The sequence below is a fragment of the Scleropages formosus genome, chromosome 1 (genome assembly GCF_900964775.1).
Source record: "Scleropages formosus chromosome 1, fSclFor1.1, whole genome shotgun sequence".
In the NCBI taxonomy this organism is placed as follows: Eukaryota; Metazoa; Chordata; class Actinopteri; order Osteoglossiformes; family Osteoglossidae; genus Scleropages; species Scleropages formosus.
The window spans coordinates 4,939,703-4,956,354 of NC_041806.1; the positions used below are offsets into that span (position 1 = coordinate 4,939,703).

Here is a 16,652-nt window from a genome sequence, read left to right on the forward strand (position 1 = left end):
TGCAGGAATTTTTTTTCCACCACTCTATTTATTAACCGTGCTTATTATTTATAAACACCATTCAATGCTGTTTACATTAATGTAGCAGCATTTTTATTAAGGTCACCGCAGCGCAACATATGATCAAGTGCCAAGCAAACACTTCGTCAAGCACCAGTAAACATGTGCGAGTAAAAAAGACTACATTCTTTCACAGCGACTAACCGTGTATGACTGAAAATAAATATCCATGGCTACTAATGCAAAATAAAATACGAAAGGCTATAAAAATGGTACAAAGATGCAAGTATTTCATTAACTGAGAATCTTAGTTATTTTAATAAAAGATAATAATAATAGTGAAGTTGAAATGTTGAAAAAACCCAATGGGGGCTTTTTTGGCTGCGATTTGGTGGCTCAGTCCTTGGGAGGGATCCGGGGCTCCAGTCGGAGCCACAACCCCCTTTCGGCACGGAGGATGAGTTCGGGCAGTCGGCGCACTTCGCTGTCCCGGGGGGTCACTCGGAAGCGAAGCAGAGTGAGCGCCACCACCACTTTCATCTCGGCCATGGCGAAGTTCTGCCCGATGCAGTTCCTGCAGGAGCAGGACAGCACAGTGGTTGTGTTAAGAGGACCCGATCCCCAAATTGCAAACTCTGATATGAACCATGATGGACCATGAGTTTCACCGTGCACCATGTACAGGCTGCCCTGCAATGGACTGGCATTCCGTCCAGGGTGAACCCTCTCTGTGTTTTTGGAATTGGCTCTGGACCACCATGATCCTGCACTGGACAACTGGTTACTGACAATGGATGGATGGATGGATGGATGGATGGATGGATGGATGGATGGATGTACAGCCTGATCACCGTAACCTACCTGGGTCCTGCGGAGAAGGGGACGAATGCATGACTGGACCGCCCTTTAGAATTCTCCGGGTCAAAACGCATAGGGTCGTAAACCTTGGCAGACAAATACAGACACGGTGCTGTCAGCTGGGATTCCAGTTTCCACAGAGACCAGATGAGAGCGGAGAGCTGAAGGGAAGAAGTTCTGCCCGATTCTACAGGAAGCATGACGAAGACCGCACAAACCTCCGGGTTGGGCCAGATATCCGGGTTGTGATGGGTTCCATAGATGCTGACCAGGCATATATTTCCTGAAAAAGAAATATAGCTTCCATTAAGTGTTTTTTTTCCCGTAATTAGTTAAAAGTCCGCTAAAAGGATTTTGAAGGGAATCACAAACAAAATGTTTTGTTAAACAAAACACGGCCCCGCAAGACACACGACACTGACAATAGCGATGAGGAATATGGTGCCTTGCGACAGAGCGGTCAGCAGATAGAGTGCTCACCCTTGTTATGTGCAAACAATGAGTTTAATGGGACGACTATGAAAAAGTCCAGGTGATTACAAGTCGCATGTGCCATAAGTTGAAGATCGACCCCCCCCCCCCCCACCTTTTGGTATGGTCCATCTGCAATACAGTGTTGCTTTTATAAACCAATCAGCACTCAGTCTTTAGTAAAACCCATCAATTGGATTTCCAATTATCGCACCCAACCCTCATCTTTGGATATGAACACATTGTGCTCACACTGTGGCCAAAACACTCCCTCTCCGCCTGTTCCCCCCAACCCTGTCGTTTATAACCTCCATTTCCGCCGTTACCCTCACCTTGCGGTATGACCCGCCCCCCGGGCACCGTCATGTCCTGGGCGAAGCGACGTGTGACAGCGGTCACTGGAGGATGCAGTCTGAGGCTCTCCTTGATGCACATGGTTGTGTAGGGCAGGTTTGAGAGGTCATTCCTGCGGCCACAACCATCGCTTTAAGCACGACCACTTGCACATCTTTCCACTGACATTTCTGCAGTTTTACCACTGTTACTGAAAATACTGCTATGACTGGGGTGCCAGTCAATATTCGAGTGGTTGTGGACAAGGTGCAGTGTGCTTTAGGGTGGAGGGCAGGTCGCGGTCATCCTGACCATTCGATTTCTTCGCTGTCCCGGCCCTGGAGCAGGGCGTCCACCTCGGCGCGGCAGCGGTCCTGGTGATCGGGGTGAAGAGCCAGGTTGTACAGTATCCAAGAGATGCCGCTCGCAGTGGTGTCGTGTCCTGCAAAGAGGAGGGAGATGTTGGAGAACGGGTTTCACAGAGAAGAGTGTGAGTCTAGTATAACCTACAGCACCAGTGTAAAGCGTGCAGCTGTTTATCGGAAATTATTTATTGGTCCTCAAGGCATTTAGAAAAGAAGACTCCACGATGGACCATGAGTTCATGATGAACCCAGAAGAAGGACACCACCCAGAGTGTTCCCAGGTCTTCTGCAGCAGTTCCCAAAGCGTGTTGCTCTCCTTTCACTCTTCCGTCCAGTTTGAGCCGCACAAGTACCGTCCAGGTTGCGTACGCACACTTTTCACTGGTACCACAAGTAAAATTCTGGATTCAAGCGAACACGGAGGCTGCAGAAGGAACTCACCTTCGAACATGAAGGTGTCTGCCTCGGCCTTGATCTCCTCATCCGTGAGGCCATTTCCGTCTTCATCCTAGAGACACCAGCATGCCACATGCTGACCGTCCATCTCTGTCTGATACTGAGAAATCTGGACTGGTTTGATGATGTTTTCAGCTAATATCTGTACTACAGAGCTGCTAAAAAATACAGTAATTAAAAAAATAATTTCATTGTACAATCACACATTGTTCCACCCCTTCACCCAATTCTTCCCTCTTCCCCCCATCATCTTTCTTCTTTATCACTTACTTACTTTGGGATTAATAAAGTTTCCATCCATCCACTCATACAACCATCCATCTATTGGACGTCCATTGTCCGTCCATCCATCCATCCATCCATCCATCCATCCATTGTCCATCCATCCAACCATTGTCCATCCATCCATCCATCCATCCATCCTCTCATGGACTGTGGCTATTTCCTTGCCCCATTTCTCCAGCTGAACACCCTTCTTTATGCTCTTCTCCATTTACTCTTTCCAGTACACCTTCCTCCCACACACAAACACACACAACACACCCTCGACAAGAGCAACACGTCGATAAAGTCCGTCACTTTCTTCGCCTTGCTACTCCTGGACTGCTGCTCCGGCTCCTGCTGCTGGTTGAGGGCGGCGCGCCGCTTCTGGACGATGTTGGCCGTGAACCGGTGCACCATGGCGCAGGCGCGTCGGAAGCGGCGGCCCTCGTCTGTGCGCCAGTACAGCCAGTCCCAGTGGTACAGCATGCGGTGCTCTCGCTGTACCACCAAGGTGCTCAGCTCGTAGATGGCGGCGATGTACTCACTGGGGTGCCTGGACCACAGGGTGGGGGCAGGGCCCTCGAAACAGGGCCAGAGAGTGTGTGGGTTAGCATGAGTGTGTGAGAGTCTCGCCTACACACTTTATGTCTTCAGATGCTTTGGAAGCCATGTAGGACAATAAAGCTTCTGGACATGTGACTGTACAGTTTAAAATTAGTCCCAAGAGGGGCTTCTTGAAGGAGTGTTATAACCTTAAGGAAAATCTGCATTGATCACTTTTATTAAAATCTTCACTCATATATATGTTTTATGGAATTTGATGAAGTTTGGAAAATTTTTTAAAAATTTACTCCTATAAACAGGTTAAAATTGTACTGTCTCTGTTCAAGACAATCTCCCACTCTTGCTGTAGTACCCCTGATCAAGGTACTTACCTGGAACTGATACAGTAAAAATTATTGCGTCGCATAAATGAGTCAATTATTGCAAGTAGCTTAGTATGCAAACCTAACACTGTCATACGTTTTGGAGAGAAGTGTAAGGGACTGGTGACAGTTTAGTGAGTGGAGCTGCTGCCTTTGGAACCATATAATATGAGTCTCACCTACTGCTGTGGCAGACTTGAGCAAGGTATTTACCCTAAGTTACTCCAGTAATGTTACCCAGCTGTATAAATGGGTAAATAGTTGTAAGTAACTTTACACCGTGAGCAGCTTTGGAGAAAAATGTCAGCTAAAGTAATAATTGTATATTGCGGTAATTGCCTTACTAGAGAGCTTAAAGTTTGCATCTTCTCCTTCTGTCTATGGGTTTCCAGTGGGTGCTCTGGTTTCCTCCCACAGTCCAAACATATGCAGTTTAGGTGAACTAGTGACACTAAATTGCCCATAGTTTGTGCATGTGTCCCGTCCAGGGCGCACCCCTCTCCCCTCAGTGTTGCACACAATGATTCCGGGATAGGCTCTGGACCACCGTGACCCAGCTCAGGACAAACAGTTATAGATACCAGATGGATACATGGGCCATTTTCACAGCGTACCCAAAATATTTTTTGCTGCAATTTAAAGGCAGACATTGACCACTGGCCATGGGGTGTATCTCACAGCTGACGTCATCCCTAGTTATTGCGGAATTTCGGGTGTCGGGCGTCGCTCCAGCAACAGGATACCCACTCCTGGCAGTTGCTGTCGTAGCTGAAGGTGCACTTCAAGAGGCTGTGCAGGGTCATCAGGCTGATCTGCTCAAACATGTCCAGGCAGTTTTGACCCTCCTCCACCAGACGACACCATTTCTCCTGCGCAGATATATGCAAATAGTGTAAAAAAAATGTAACACACACACACACACACACATATATAGACACAAATACACACACAGAAAGGTTACGGTATGAAACTGTGATGACTCCTCAACGCATAAGAGGAAGGTCCATATAGTTCAGCTCTGTGCTGTGAAACACTTGCATGTGATGCACCACACATTCTAACTTTTTTTTAATATATTTACACTTACATTTTATATACGTAATATATAATATATGGAATACATATCATACACTACATACCACAACTTCTATTGACTCATATGATTATACAGTTACAGTTAGACACACACTCGAGAAAACGGTGCAGCCAAATAAAATAGCGTAAAACTACACTATAGTATAACTCAGTTTTAGACATTTAAGATTCAGTTTTAGAATTTTTACACACACACACACACACACACACACACACACACACACACACACACACACACACACACATTTTCTGAACCGCTTGTCCCTTACGGGGTCACAGGGAACCGGAGCCTACCCGGCAACACAGGGTATAAGGCCGGAGGGGGAAGGGGACACACCCAGGACGGGACGCCAGTCCGTCGCAAGGCACCCCAAACGGGACTCGAACCCTAGACCCACTAGAGAGCAGGACCCGGTCCAACCCACTGCGCCACCACACCCCCCTAGAATTTTTACACATTAAAAATAATGACTGTGAAGGTTGGAGGTCCCTGTTTTAGCTCGACAGTTACATGCTTAAACGCACTGGGTGGCAAATCGCTAGATCAACGAATGCAAATGTGAGCGAGGTCACGGTGGCACTGCAAACGTCTGTTTTGGAGAAGTGAATGTGCTGTTTCTGCACTCTAACCAAATAAGGAAACCAAGACAAGTACAACTAGTGCGCGTGTCTCCGCTTCCTCATCACAATGGAAAATTGACAGTTTGCTAAGCTTTGAGCAAGAGTGGCACTAAGGCATAAACACTGAGTGCATCGAATACATCAGTAACAACTTTTACATTTAGCTGATGCTTTTCTCCCGAGCAACTTACACAACTTTAGCGGAGCAGTTTAGAGTACGGACATTGCTCAACGGTAGTACAGCTGGAGAGAGGAATTGAACCTACAGCCTTTGCATCCGAAGGTTGTAGCTCGAACCCTACGCCACCAACAGCAATCCTTGCAGCTGGGCATTTAGCAGATTTTGTCCTCCAAACATACAGCTCAGGACGAACAAAAGTGAATCAGACCACAAACAAAGAGCTTTAGACAGAGCTTGTTTGTCTGACTCCAGCAGTCATTAATATATTCGATCGGGATTCTTCCCCTCATATACTAGCCCTTGTTTTTTTACATTCAGGTGGAAGTAACTTGCTGCACTTGTGATCTCTGCGCAAAAACACTTTCAAAATCAAAAGCACGTTGTTATGACTTTGCTCTTTCTATTACACCATGGGAACCTCCACTGTAGTGCGGGTGGGTGTGGTTCATTTACATTCACATTTGCATTTTCTTCACAACAAGCATAGGACCCCAGCAGAAAGGTGGTTCAGAATAATCTGAAGGAAGTCAGAGGATGGAAACGACCAAGGTGGGGCAGATAAAGAGTTACAACAACTTTAGAACTCTAAATGTAAACTACTCTTGATCCAACCGCGACCACAGCTTGGTGGCACAACAACCTTGACCCAACTTCCCCCTCCCCGACCCTAGAGACTCACATGCATGATGTCTGTGGATTTGTTGAAGATGGTGACATAGTTTTTCAGGATGTCAAAGTGGAAAGCAGGTGTGAGGAGACGCCGGTGGCGGGACCAGTGCTCCCCGTTGCTCAAGAGGAGGCCTTGCCCTGAAACACAGGCCGCAGTTTTTATTAACACCCCTTCAAGAGCCCCCAGTGCAAACCTTCAGCCCAGCGAGATGTCACGACTCACCCAGCCAAGGGCGCAGAAACCCATAGAAGAGCTCATCCTTGTAGGTGACGGAGGCTACCGGGACAGGAGATGGATGCAAGGTCACAACCGGCCAGTAGGTGGTGCGGTGGCTAATGGAGCCTAACGGGGATTTCTGCATCCCGAAAAGGAAACTGCGACCATAACTACTGTTCCCTTGAACAATGTATTTAACCCTAATTTCTTTGCTAAATAAGGATGAAGCAACTGAAGTGTTATTTTGCTGGTTTTGGGTAACAGCTTTTACAAGTAATGTAAACCACGTGAAGGAAAGGAGAAACGAGGTGAGGGGAGGTACCGGAGGCAAGCAGGAGGGGCTTGATGTAGTCAGGGTGGAAGAGGCGGATCAAGGTGTAGAAGGGACCGAGGAACCAAGCGCACGAGTGCTTGTAGGTCTTCACCAGCTCATCGACCGACTGCAGCCCCTCCTCCGTGTTCCGCATCTGAGAACACAAACACAGCGGTACATGCAATTTTACACGGCACATGCCAACAGCTTCCATTTCCCAGAGCGACAGCTAATCGATGAGCTGATTGACCGATACCCCACACCTCCGGATTCACCCTTCGGGTCCCATTTCAGTGTAAACTTATCAAAATCACACGCCCTGTAATAGAAATCTGGGATCTTATTTCCTGCAATGAAACTTTAATTTCCCTGAAATGTAGAGCACGTTTCCCACAGGTTCCCCAGAATTAAGTTTGTGACCTTCAGAGGTTGCATTCTTATCAAATGGATTTGTGCACATGCCACTCTTTCTGTGTCATAAGAATAAAGAAATAGACTGCGAGTCGGAAAGATGGTAGTGCTGCCACTGTAAGCTCTGAGGATAATCATAACGCAAATGAACAAAGTCTGTAGCTGGTAGTGGCCAGTGAGTATCTTCTACTGCCTTTGCACCCAAAGGTTATAGGTTTGAATCTCCACTTGTACTACCCTGGAGGCTTGGGAGAGGGGGTGCGGTGGCACAGTGGGTTTGACTGGGTCCTGCTCTCTGGTGGGTCTGGGGTTCAAGTTCTGCTCGGGGTGCCTTGTGATGGACTGGCGTCCCGTCCTGGGTGTGTCCCCTCCCCCTCCAGCCTTACACCCTGGGTTGCTGGGTATGGCTCCAGGTTGCTGGGACGAGTGGTTCCAGACAGAGAGTGTGTGTGTGTGTGAGAGTGTGTGTGTGAGGCTTGAGAGAAATGATTGATAAATTGCCAGAAGTCTAACAAACAACAGAGGGAACTGAAGGGGGGATCGAGCTCATGATGTCTACAAGCTTTACTTCCAGGCTTAAGGAGTAACTCACCGTTATTTAAGAATAAAATAAGCTGAATTCTTCAGGCAGATCAGATCGGGAAATACGCGCGAGCAAAATTTTTGTACGTCATTTTGAAGATTATCATCATTTTGCGACTCTTCAGGCGCAAACCAAAGCACCGAACCACCGTGGCATTTAGAAAGATCTGTCCCACAACAACACTCTTCCTGTGGGACAGCGACGCTGTCTGCAACGCAACCGTGTTATTTTTGTCTGTTCGGTTCATTCACCGCAGCGCACACCATTTCACCACATTTCACTATCATCCAACAAGAGGTGACCCAACAGAGTGAAACAGACTTTCGAAACCTTTGCACAGAGCACACGGGTGTCGTGGAAACGGTGCATGACTGAGGGCAACGTTGCGTAATCTTAGATTCACATATACAGTTGTTTTCATATTTCTTAATTTTATTGCTATTAAGCATTATTTATCTGGCACCTCTGTCCAAGGAAAATTACCACAACCAGCAACTAAATACTTAGTCATTCCCCTTTATACACACACATCATCTGAAACCACTTGTCCCATATGGGGTTGCGGGGAGCCGGAGCCTAACCCGGCAACACAGGGCAAAAGGCTGGAGGGGGAGGGGACACACCCAGGACGGGACGCCAGTCCATCACAAGGCACCCCAAGCGGGACTCAAACCCCAGATCCACTGGAGAGCAGGACCCGGACCCCCCTCCCTTTATACAGCATGGTATATTTCAATGGAACAATTCAGGACAAGTAGCCCAATCAAGGGTACTAGAGTAGAATATATGAGGCATATAGGGATAGCTGGTAGTGTAGTGATTGGCGCTATTGCCTTTTGATCCAAAGGTTGCAGGTTTGATCCCTATCTCTGGCTGCAGTACCCTTGAACAAGGTACTTACCCTAAATTGCTCCAGTAAAAAAAAAAATTACCCAGCTGTATAAATAAGCGAGACTTCTGCCATTGTTGGCATGGAAGGTGGTCTAACAGGATGGGGCACATTTTCAACACCTCGCTGCGCTCAACCGCTCGGCACACAGGTGCTGCAGAAGGGGAGGGCCGAGGACCCATCTAATCCGAGATCTACATTTTCATTTTCACTTTACCCTCCATTCGTTCATTTTTCAACCCAAAGCCCCAAGCAGCCTCTTCCTTAAGTAACACCTCTATTCAAACGCCATAAATACCTTTCAATTTCATCCGACAGATATTTATTCACGCAGTTTTGGTTAGATGTCTCAGGGCATTTATTAACACAATTTCTAGTTGCAAACCAGCTCCCCGGAGAGGAAGACGGGAGGGAAGAAGAGTACTTGTCCGACCTTTCAAATGTGGGCTGAACATGTGGAAACACCGAGTAATGCAAATGAGCAACGAGCAGTGGCACTTTTGTGGGTGGTTGCGGTCACATGCGCCCACGCTTGCCTTCGAAACAACAAGGTTTTGTGTCAACAGGCCTCGGGAGCTGACCGGCAGGGTTGGTGCAGCAAACGGGAGAAGCTCTACGGTTCTTAAAAAAAATTATTACTGGGAAGATGGTCGGGAATCGTTGATATTCGGATAAAGTTTTATGCAGCGTGATGAAGATCGGTTCATACGGCGGAAGGAAACAAACTAACTGCACTTAAAGATCACACTCTGCAACTATGCCTCTTTCTTCTAATGTAATGCACACATTGTATTTTCTATCAGATGTTTGTCGCGTTTGAGAAAAGCGTCTGATAGATAGATAAATGGAAATGCATTTTGTCTCAGATAACAGCATAGGTTTAGCAACAGAAACGATCTAGTCTGAGTGGTTATGATACTGCGGAACAATCCACACAACCACAGCAGTGACACACACACGCACACGCTGTCTGTCCCAAGCGGGGTTGCGCCAAACCAGAGCCTACCCCCGCAACACAGTGTGTAAGGCTGGAGGGGGAGGGGACACACCATCAGGACGGGACGCCAGTCCGTCGCAAGGCACCCCAAGCGGGACTCGAACCCCAGACACACCAGAGAGCAAGACCCGGCCAAGCCCACCGCGCCACTGGGCCCTCCTTGTATGTTTTAATTCAGGTGAAATAACAATGTCCAGGGTGAGACAGCTTAAATAAGCAAAAATCATACTTTTTTACTGTCCTACACTGAAATGCACCGTAGAAACACCAAGACGAAGGATTAACTTGGCAGCGACAACCTGTTTCCTTTAAGGTTCGGGTTTGAATCCCACTTTACCACCAATGTAACACCTGAGTGTTGATACTATTAATGTGTAAGAAGAGTGCAGGAGTACATATTTGCACCACCGCACCAAAAGTTACACTCACCGGCCACTTTATTAGGCACACCTGTTCAACCGCTCGTGAACGCAAATATCTCATCAGCCAATCGCATGGCAGCATCTCAGTGCATTTATGCATGTAGACATGGTCAAGATGATCTGCTGAAGTTCAAACTGAGCATCAGAATGGGGAAGAAAGGTGATTTAAGTGACTTTGAACGTGGCGTGGTTGTTGGTGCCAGACGGACTGGTCTGAGTATTTCAGAAACTGCTGATCTACTGGGATTTTCACACACACCCATCTCTAGGGTTTACAGAGAATGGTCAGAAAATGAGAAAATATCCCATGAGCTGCAGTTCTGTGGGCAAAAATGCCTTGTTAATGCCAGAGGTCAGAGGAGAAAGGCCAGACTGGTTCGAGCTGATAGAAAGGCAACAGTAACTCAAATAACCACTCGTTACAACCGAGGTATGCAGAAGAGCATCTCTGAATGCAAAACACGTTGAACCTTGAAGCAGATGGGCTACAGCAGCAGAAGACCACACCAGGTGCTACTCCTGTCCGCTAAGAACAGAAAACCGAGGCAACAATTTGCACGGGCTCACCAAAATTGGACAACAGAAGATTGGAAAAACGTTGCCTGGTCTGATGAGTCTCGATTTCTGCTGCGACATTCAGATGGTAGAGTCAGAATTTGATGCAAACAACATGAAAGCATGGATCCATCCTGCCTTGTAGCAACGGTTCAGGCTGGTGGTGGTGGTGTAATGGTGCGGGGGAATATTTGGGCCCCTTAGTACCCACTGAGCATCGTTTAAATGCCACAGCCTACCTGAGTATTGTTGCTGACCATGTCCATCCCTTTATGACCACAGTGTACCCATCTTCTGATCGCTACTTCCAGCAGGATAACGTGCCATGTCACAAAGCTCAAATCATCTCAAACTGGTTTCTTGAATATGACAATGACCACTATACTCAAATGGCCTCCACAGTCACCAGATCTCAATCCAATAGAGCACCTTTGGGATGTGGTGGAACGGGAGATTTGCATCATGGATGTGCAGCTGACAAATCTGCAGCAACTATGTGATGCTATCATGTCAACATGGACCAAAATCTCTGAGGAATGTTTCTAGCACCTTGTTGAATCTATGCCACGAAGAATTAAGGCAGTTCTGAAGGCAAAAGGGGGTCCAACCGGATACTACCAAGGTGTACCTAATAAAGTGTCCGGTGAGCGTACGTGTGCGCATTTCTATTCCAAATTAAGGCAAGACGAACCAAGGAGGAGGCGGAATGGTAAAGGAAATACCTCTCATGGAGCTTCTCAGCCGCTATGCCGACTGCTGCTTGAGCTACATTTCTTTTAAAATTGTTATGACAAAGTACATCATAAAAGTGATTAATTAAGTTTCAGAAGTCGCAAAGATTCACACAATTTCCTAACTTAACAGCTCAAACCCGTTCAGTCTTTAGAACAAATATTTCAGGGAAAACAAGAGGCTGTCTCTAGCGATGAGTCACTTCCCCAAGTAACTGGCCACTTACAATTCCCAGGTGGCCCAGGAGCCAGTTGCGCTTGGGTGGCTGGGCAAAGCACCGGAGGCGGCGGATGTTGCTGGAGTATTTCAGGAGCAGGCGGCCGACGCGGAGCAAGAGGACCAGGAGGACCGCGAGGACACAAAGCTGCAGGACTCCCCATGAAGCGATGCTGGAGGGTAACACATGGCTCAACAGCCCTTCGAGCTTGTACCCCATCCTGTAAGAAGCACAATATGATCTATAGAGTAATGCACTACATACAGTAGTCAATAATGCACCGATTCCCTATCATTTATTTTACAGTAATGCACTACATAGTCGATAATGCTACAACCGCTACACCCCAGCCAGACCCCTTCGCTCATCTACTTCTACTTGCTTGGTGGTCCCGGGCACGAAAAGTAAAGCACGCAGGTTCTCGGTTCTGGCTCCGTCGTGGTGGAACGACCTCCCCCTCTCACTCAGAACTGCCGAAACTCTGTCTACATTCAAGAAGGGTCTGAAAACTCACCTTTTCCGGACCCACTTCGCCCAAGATCTCTCCAGCTCATGTATGGTATCAATGTTCATGCACCGTAACTTTATGATCAGGCCCAGATAAGCCTTTTACACAGCTGCTACTCCTGTATTGCATGTAAAGGTTTGTGTACCTTTAAAAAAAAATATTTTGTAGGAAGGTTATCAGGATTCATCTATCCTGAATGTTATACCCAAATGTAATGCATTCCATATGATTTATTTTAGAGTAATGCACTATAGTCAATAATACATTGACTCCACATAATTTATTTTGCAATAATCTGCACTAGTATAGTCAATACTGCACTGACTCCATACCATTATTTTACAGTACGCAGTGTATAGTGTGTAAAGCAGTGGCTGCAGCGCTCCCCCATCTTCACCGCAGATTCCAGCACAACACCACCCACCTTCTGCTTCCTCCGATGTTTTGCAGCAGATACAGGAGAACTTTCTTCACGAGCTCCTTCCCCTCACACTGAGCCCATATCAGTGTCTCCTCCTCTTTACTTTCCCTTTAGACACATTTCGTCTTTTCGCGAAGCGTCAGTTGAGCCACTCCAGAACGGCGTGCGTGTGTGCGGGCGGTATCTGGAGCTGTGGGCGTGGTCTCCGCAAGGGGGCGTGGTCGCGGAGAAGGGGGCGGCGCTAAACTTCCTCAGCGTTCGAAATGTGTTTTTAATTTCGTGTCATTTACAGCTTGAGACATTCACTAGAACTTAACTGTTTACAGCGCGAAGTGCTTGAAAATCTCACATTATACTAAAACACTTTAAAAACCGCTTGCTCGCATTTAGCAGGCAGCTTACACGGTGATGACAAACTTTACAGTAATTTTACCCGTTTATACAGCAGGTTACTGTATCAGTTCGGGATTACTGCGCTGGAAAGGGTATCAAAGCAGGAGTGGAATTCGACCCAACAACCGTCAGACTGCAAGAGAGCTGCGTTAACCATTGCGCCACCTGCTGGTCCGAGGGAGCAGCTCGATATTTTGTGTGTTTGGGTTTCACTGCTGCTCTTACCTCCCTGTTCGCTCTTTGTTCTCATGCGGTGTTTTATCTCGAGCGGAGTGTTTCTGCCCCCCGCGGAGCTCTAAAATATTTGTTTGAAGAAGCAGAAATTCGGGTTAGGGTTACCAGTTCCAGAAACTGAAAGACTGAGCACGGAACAAATGCATCCATAATAAATGAAGCATTTCTCTCATACGGCAGTGTTTATGAATAAAGATGTGGGCAAAAAATTGTTCCCATGAACTGCTTCTTCAGTCAGTCTGTAATAATAATAATAACACATTTACATGTATTCATTTATCAGATGCTTTCCCCCAAAGCGACTTCCAGTGAACTCTATGTAGTGTTATGAGCCCACACACCTTATTCACCACAGTGATTTACACTGCTAGATACACTACTTACACTGGGTCACTCATCCATACATCAGTGCAACACACTCTCTCTGTCACTCACACTCTATGGGGGACCTGAGCAGCAAGTCTCTGGAGTGTGGGAGGAAACCAGAGCACCCAGATAACATACAAACTCCACACAGACTGAAGGGGGATCGGACCCATGTCCTCTCGCACCACCCAGGCGCTGAGACATAATAATAATGATAATAATTTACATCTATTCACTCAGCAGATGCTTTTCTCCAAAGCAACTTTCAACAAACTCTATATAGTGTTACCAGCCCACACACCACAGTGACTTACACTGCAAGATACACTACTTACACTGGGTCACTCAACCATACATCAGTGGAACACACTCTCTATATCACTCACACACTATGGGGGAACCTGAGCAGCATGTCTTTGGAGTGTGGGAGGAAACCAGAGCACCCAAAAGACTTACACTGCAAGATACACTACTTACACTGGGTCACTCATCCATACATCAGTGGAACACACTCTCTCTGTGTCACTCACGCAGCTGAAGAGCATGTCTTCGGACTGTGGGAGGAGACCGGAGCAAACCCACGCAGACACGGGGAGAACATCCAAACTACACACAGACTGAGAGGGGATCGAACCACGTTCTCTCGCACCACCCAGGCACTGTGAGACAGCAGCGCTACTCGCTGTACTACTACCATCACCACCACCCTTATCATTTTTACTGTTACAGAACACAAAGCTGTGCGTTCATGTCACACGGTTATATTTAGCCCATGTTTAGCATGTACTCAGTAAGAAAACCACACATTTGTAAAACGGTACTGAATATAAATAAAAGGGTTAAATTACGATGGGGGTGCGGTGGCGCAGTGGGTCGGCCCAGGTTCTACTCTCCAGTAGGCCTGGGGTTCAAGTCCCGCTTGGGATGCCTTGCGACGGACTGGCGTCCCGTCCTGGGTGTGTCCCCTCCCCCTCCGACCTTACGCCCTGTGTTGCCGGGTTAGGCTCCGGTTCCCCGCGACCCTGTATGGGACAAGCGGTTCAGGAAGTGTGTGTGTTAAACTACTTCACTTACAGTGGGCGTCCCGCCTGGACAGATAAATAAATAGGCTTGTTTATAGCCAGTGCCGAGACCGTTTTAAAACTGTGAGCATAACCTTTTTTGTAAAAAGAATGTGCCTTCATCAAAAATGATAGGAATCCTCTTCTGTTCCTGGTTACGATGTTGCGGATGGTGACCTATTGCAATTGCAACCATTATGTCAACCGGTAGGGGGCGCTATGATGCCGCTGTCAGGGGCTACAGTTGGGGGTTGCAGGGTCACTCTGGAACAAAGCGAACATGAGCGCATACTGCAGGACATTTATTATTATTTAATACTAGCAATTCATGATATTTAAATAATAATGTAATTAATTGTTCTTTCGCCGTGACCAGGACAAGTGGTTTTACGAACGAAAGTGATTTTAACTATTGAAAAATTGTAATGATTTTTATAAAAATACTTATTTCATTAATTAATGATATGTAGAACAATTAACACAATTATTACTTGGGTGATATGCAGTGTTGGGCGTAGCACTTACAGTGATTTATCCATTTTTACAGCAGGATACTTTTCAGGGCAGTGTGAATACCTTCATCCAGGGTGCTGCAGTGAGATTGGGAGTTGAACCAGCAACCTTCACACTGAGAGGACCCTAAGCACAATCCCACCCCCAGCAGTCATTGCTTTCATTGTTTCTCCTTTATCAGTGATGTAAGTAAACACCATTCTCCACTTGGGATGCTGAGGTACCATGATCCTACTAGCACGTAATGCAGTGATTAGAGCCCCTGCCTTTAGTCCTGAAGTTTGTAGGTTTGAATCTCACCTCTAGCCATAGTACTCTTGAGCACAGTACTTACCCTGAGTTGCTCCCCTAAAATTTAACCCCAGCTATATAAATGGGTAAATAACTGTAGGTAGATTAAGCTTGTAAGTTTACTTTATAGAAAAGCAACAACTCCATGAATCAATATAAATCCTGTTAAGAATATTGCCTTTCTTGGGTCATGATCCCATCTGCTTCTGCTGTGGGACAGAATATGTAAATTGTGTGTAATACTTGATAATAAGGACAATTAGGATGTAAGAGGGCTGTGGGCTGTCAGAAAAAGTGCAATAATACCAAGGCTGTAGAGGGATGCCAACTATAAAGATGCTGCCAAGGGCGAAACCTCACGATAAAACATTCCCGTTCGAACAACGTCCACTTTCCTGAACCGAAAAAACCAAAAAAAAAATCAGAGCACATTTTTATTGCCCCCCCCCCAATCCCTTGTTTCCTGCGCCCCACGGTGCGACTCTTTTTCTTGGCACCCTTGTGTGTTTTTGCCTCTGGCTGCATTTCCTTGAACATTATCTCACACTCGCCGAGGCAGTCTATTTTTGGCCAAAGAAAAAGTGGGAGAAAATAAGTGGTGGGGGTCACTGTCCGTAGGCCGGAGAGGAAGCCGCAGCTCGTATTTATAGTCGCCAGGGACGTGCGATCGAGTGTTTGTTGTCACCGGCAGTACATGCACTCTGTATCTCACACCCACTTGTGCTCGAGGGTCAGAGGTGTGACCCTGCAGTGACGGGTAATGTGATTCAAGGGTGTAGATTAGATTAGAAATTGCTGTTTATTGCACAAATACTAATTCCAAATCATGCTGGTGGAGAGGTTGCAGTCTGTGATTGGCTGATGGACGGTGACTAAAACTGATGAAGAACAGTGTCCCGTAGGGGGTGTGGTGGTGCAGTGGGTTTGGCTGGGTTCTGCTCTCTGGCGGTTCTGGGGGTCGTGTCCTGCTTGGGGTGCCGTCCTGTGTGTGTGTGTGTGTGTGTGTGTGCGTGTGCGCGCGCATAGTGTCCCTGGCAATTGCCTCATTTTACTACAGTTTAATCAGCAGCACATATACCAGAGTAGTTCACAGTGTAGTAAGTACAGCTGCTGCCTTTTGGTTCTGAGAGTTACTGGTTCAAATCCCATCTGTTACTTTGTACCCTTGAACAAAGTTCTTACTGTAAACTGTCCACCTGTATAGAAGAGTTATTAGTATCTTAACATTGGAAAATACTTTCCAGAAAAACATCACATAAATAAATACATAGTATTAATTTAAATATAAAT

General features: G+C 46.7%; 1 protein-coding gene across 1 annotated transcript; it reads right to left on the reverse strand.

The window, feature by feature from the left end:
- Positions 1-319: 319 nt before the first annotated feature.
- On the reverse strand, positions 320-12,685 carry cyp4f3 (cytochrome P450, family 4, subfamily F, polypeptide 3). The gene is made up of 13 exons (XM_018745286.2): positions 12,508-12,685; positions 11,585-11,795; positions 6,779-6,923; positions 6,463-6,516; positions 6,250-6,377; positions 4,421-4,542; positions 3,027-3,300; positions 2,469-2,535; positions 1,975-2,104; positions 1,662-1,795; positions 1,077-1,141; positions 862-944; positions 320-574 (listed from the first exon to the last, which is right to left on the reverse strand). Exons 2-13 carry the CDS (start codon positions 11,792-11,794, stop codon positions 397-399), a joined length of 1,590 nt encoding a protein of 529 aa, XP_018600802.2. The 5' UTR covers position 11,795; positions 12,508-12,685; the 3' UTR covers positions 320-396.
- Between the last annotated feature and the right edge of the window lie 3,967 nt (positions 12,686-16,652).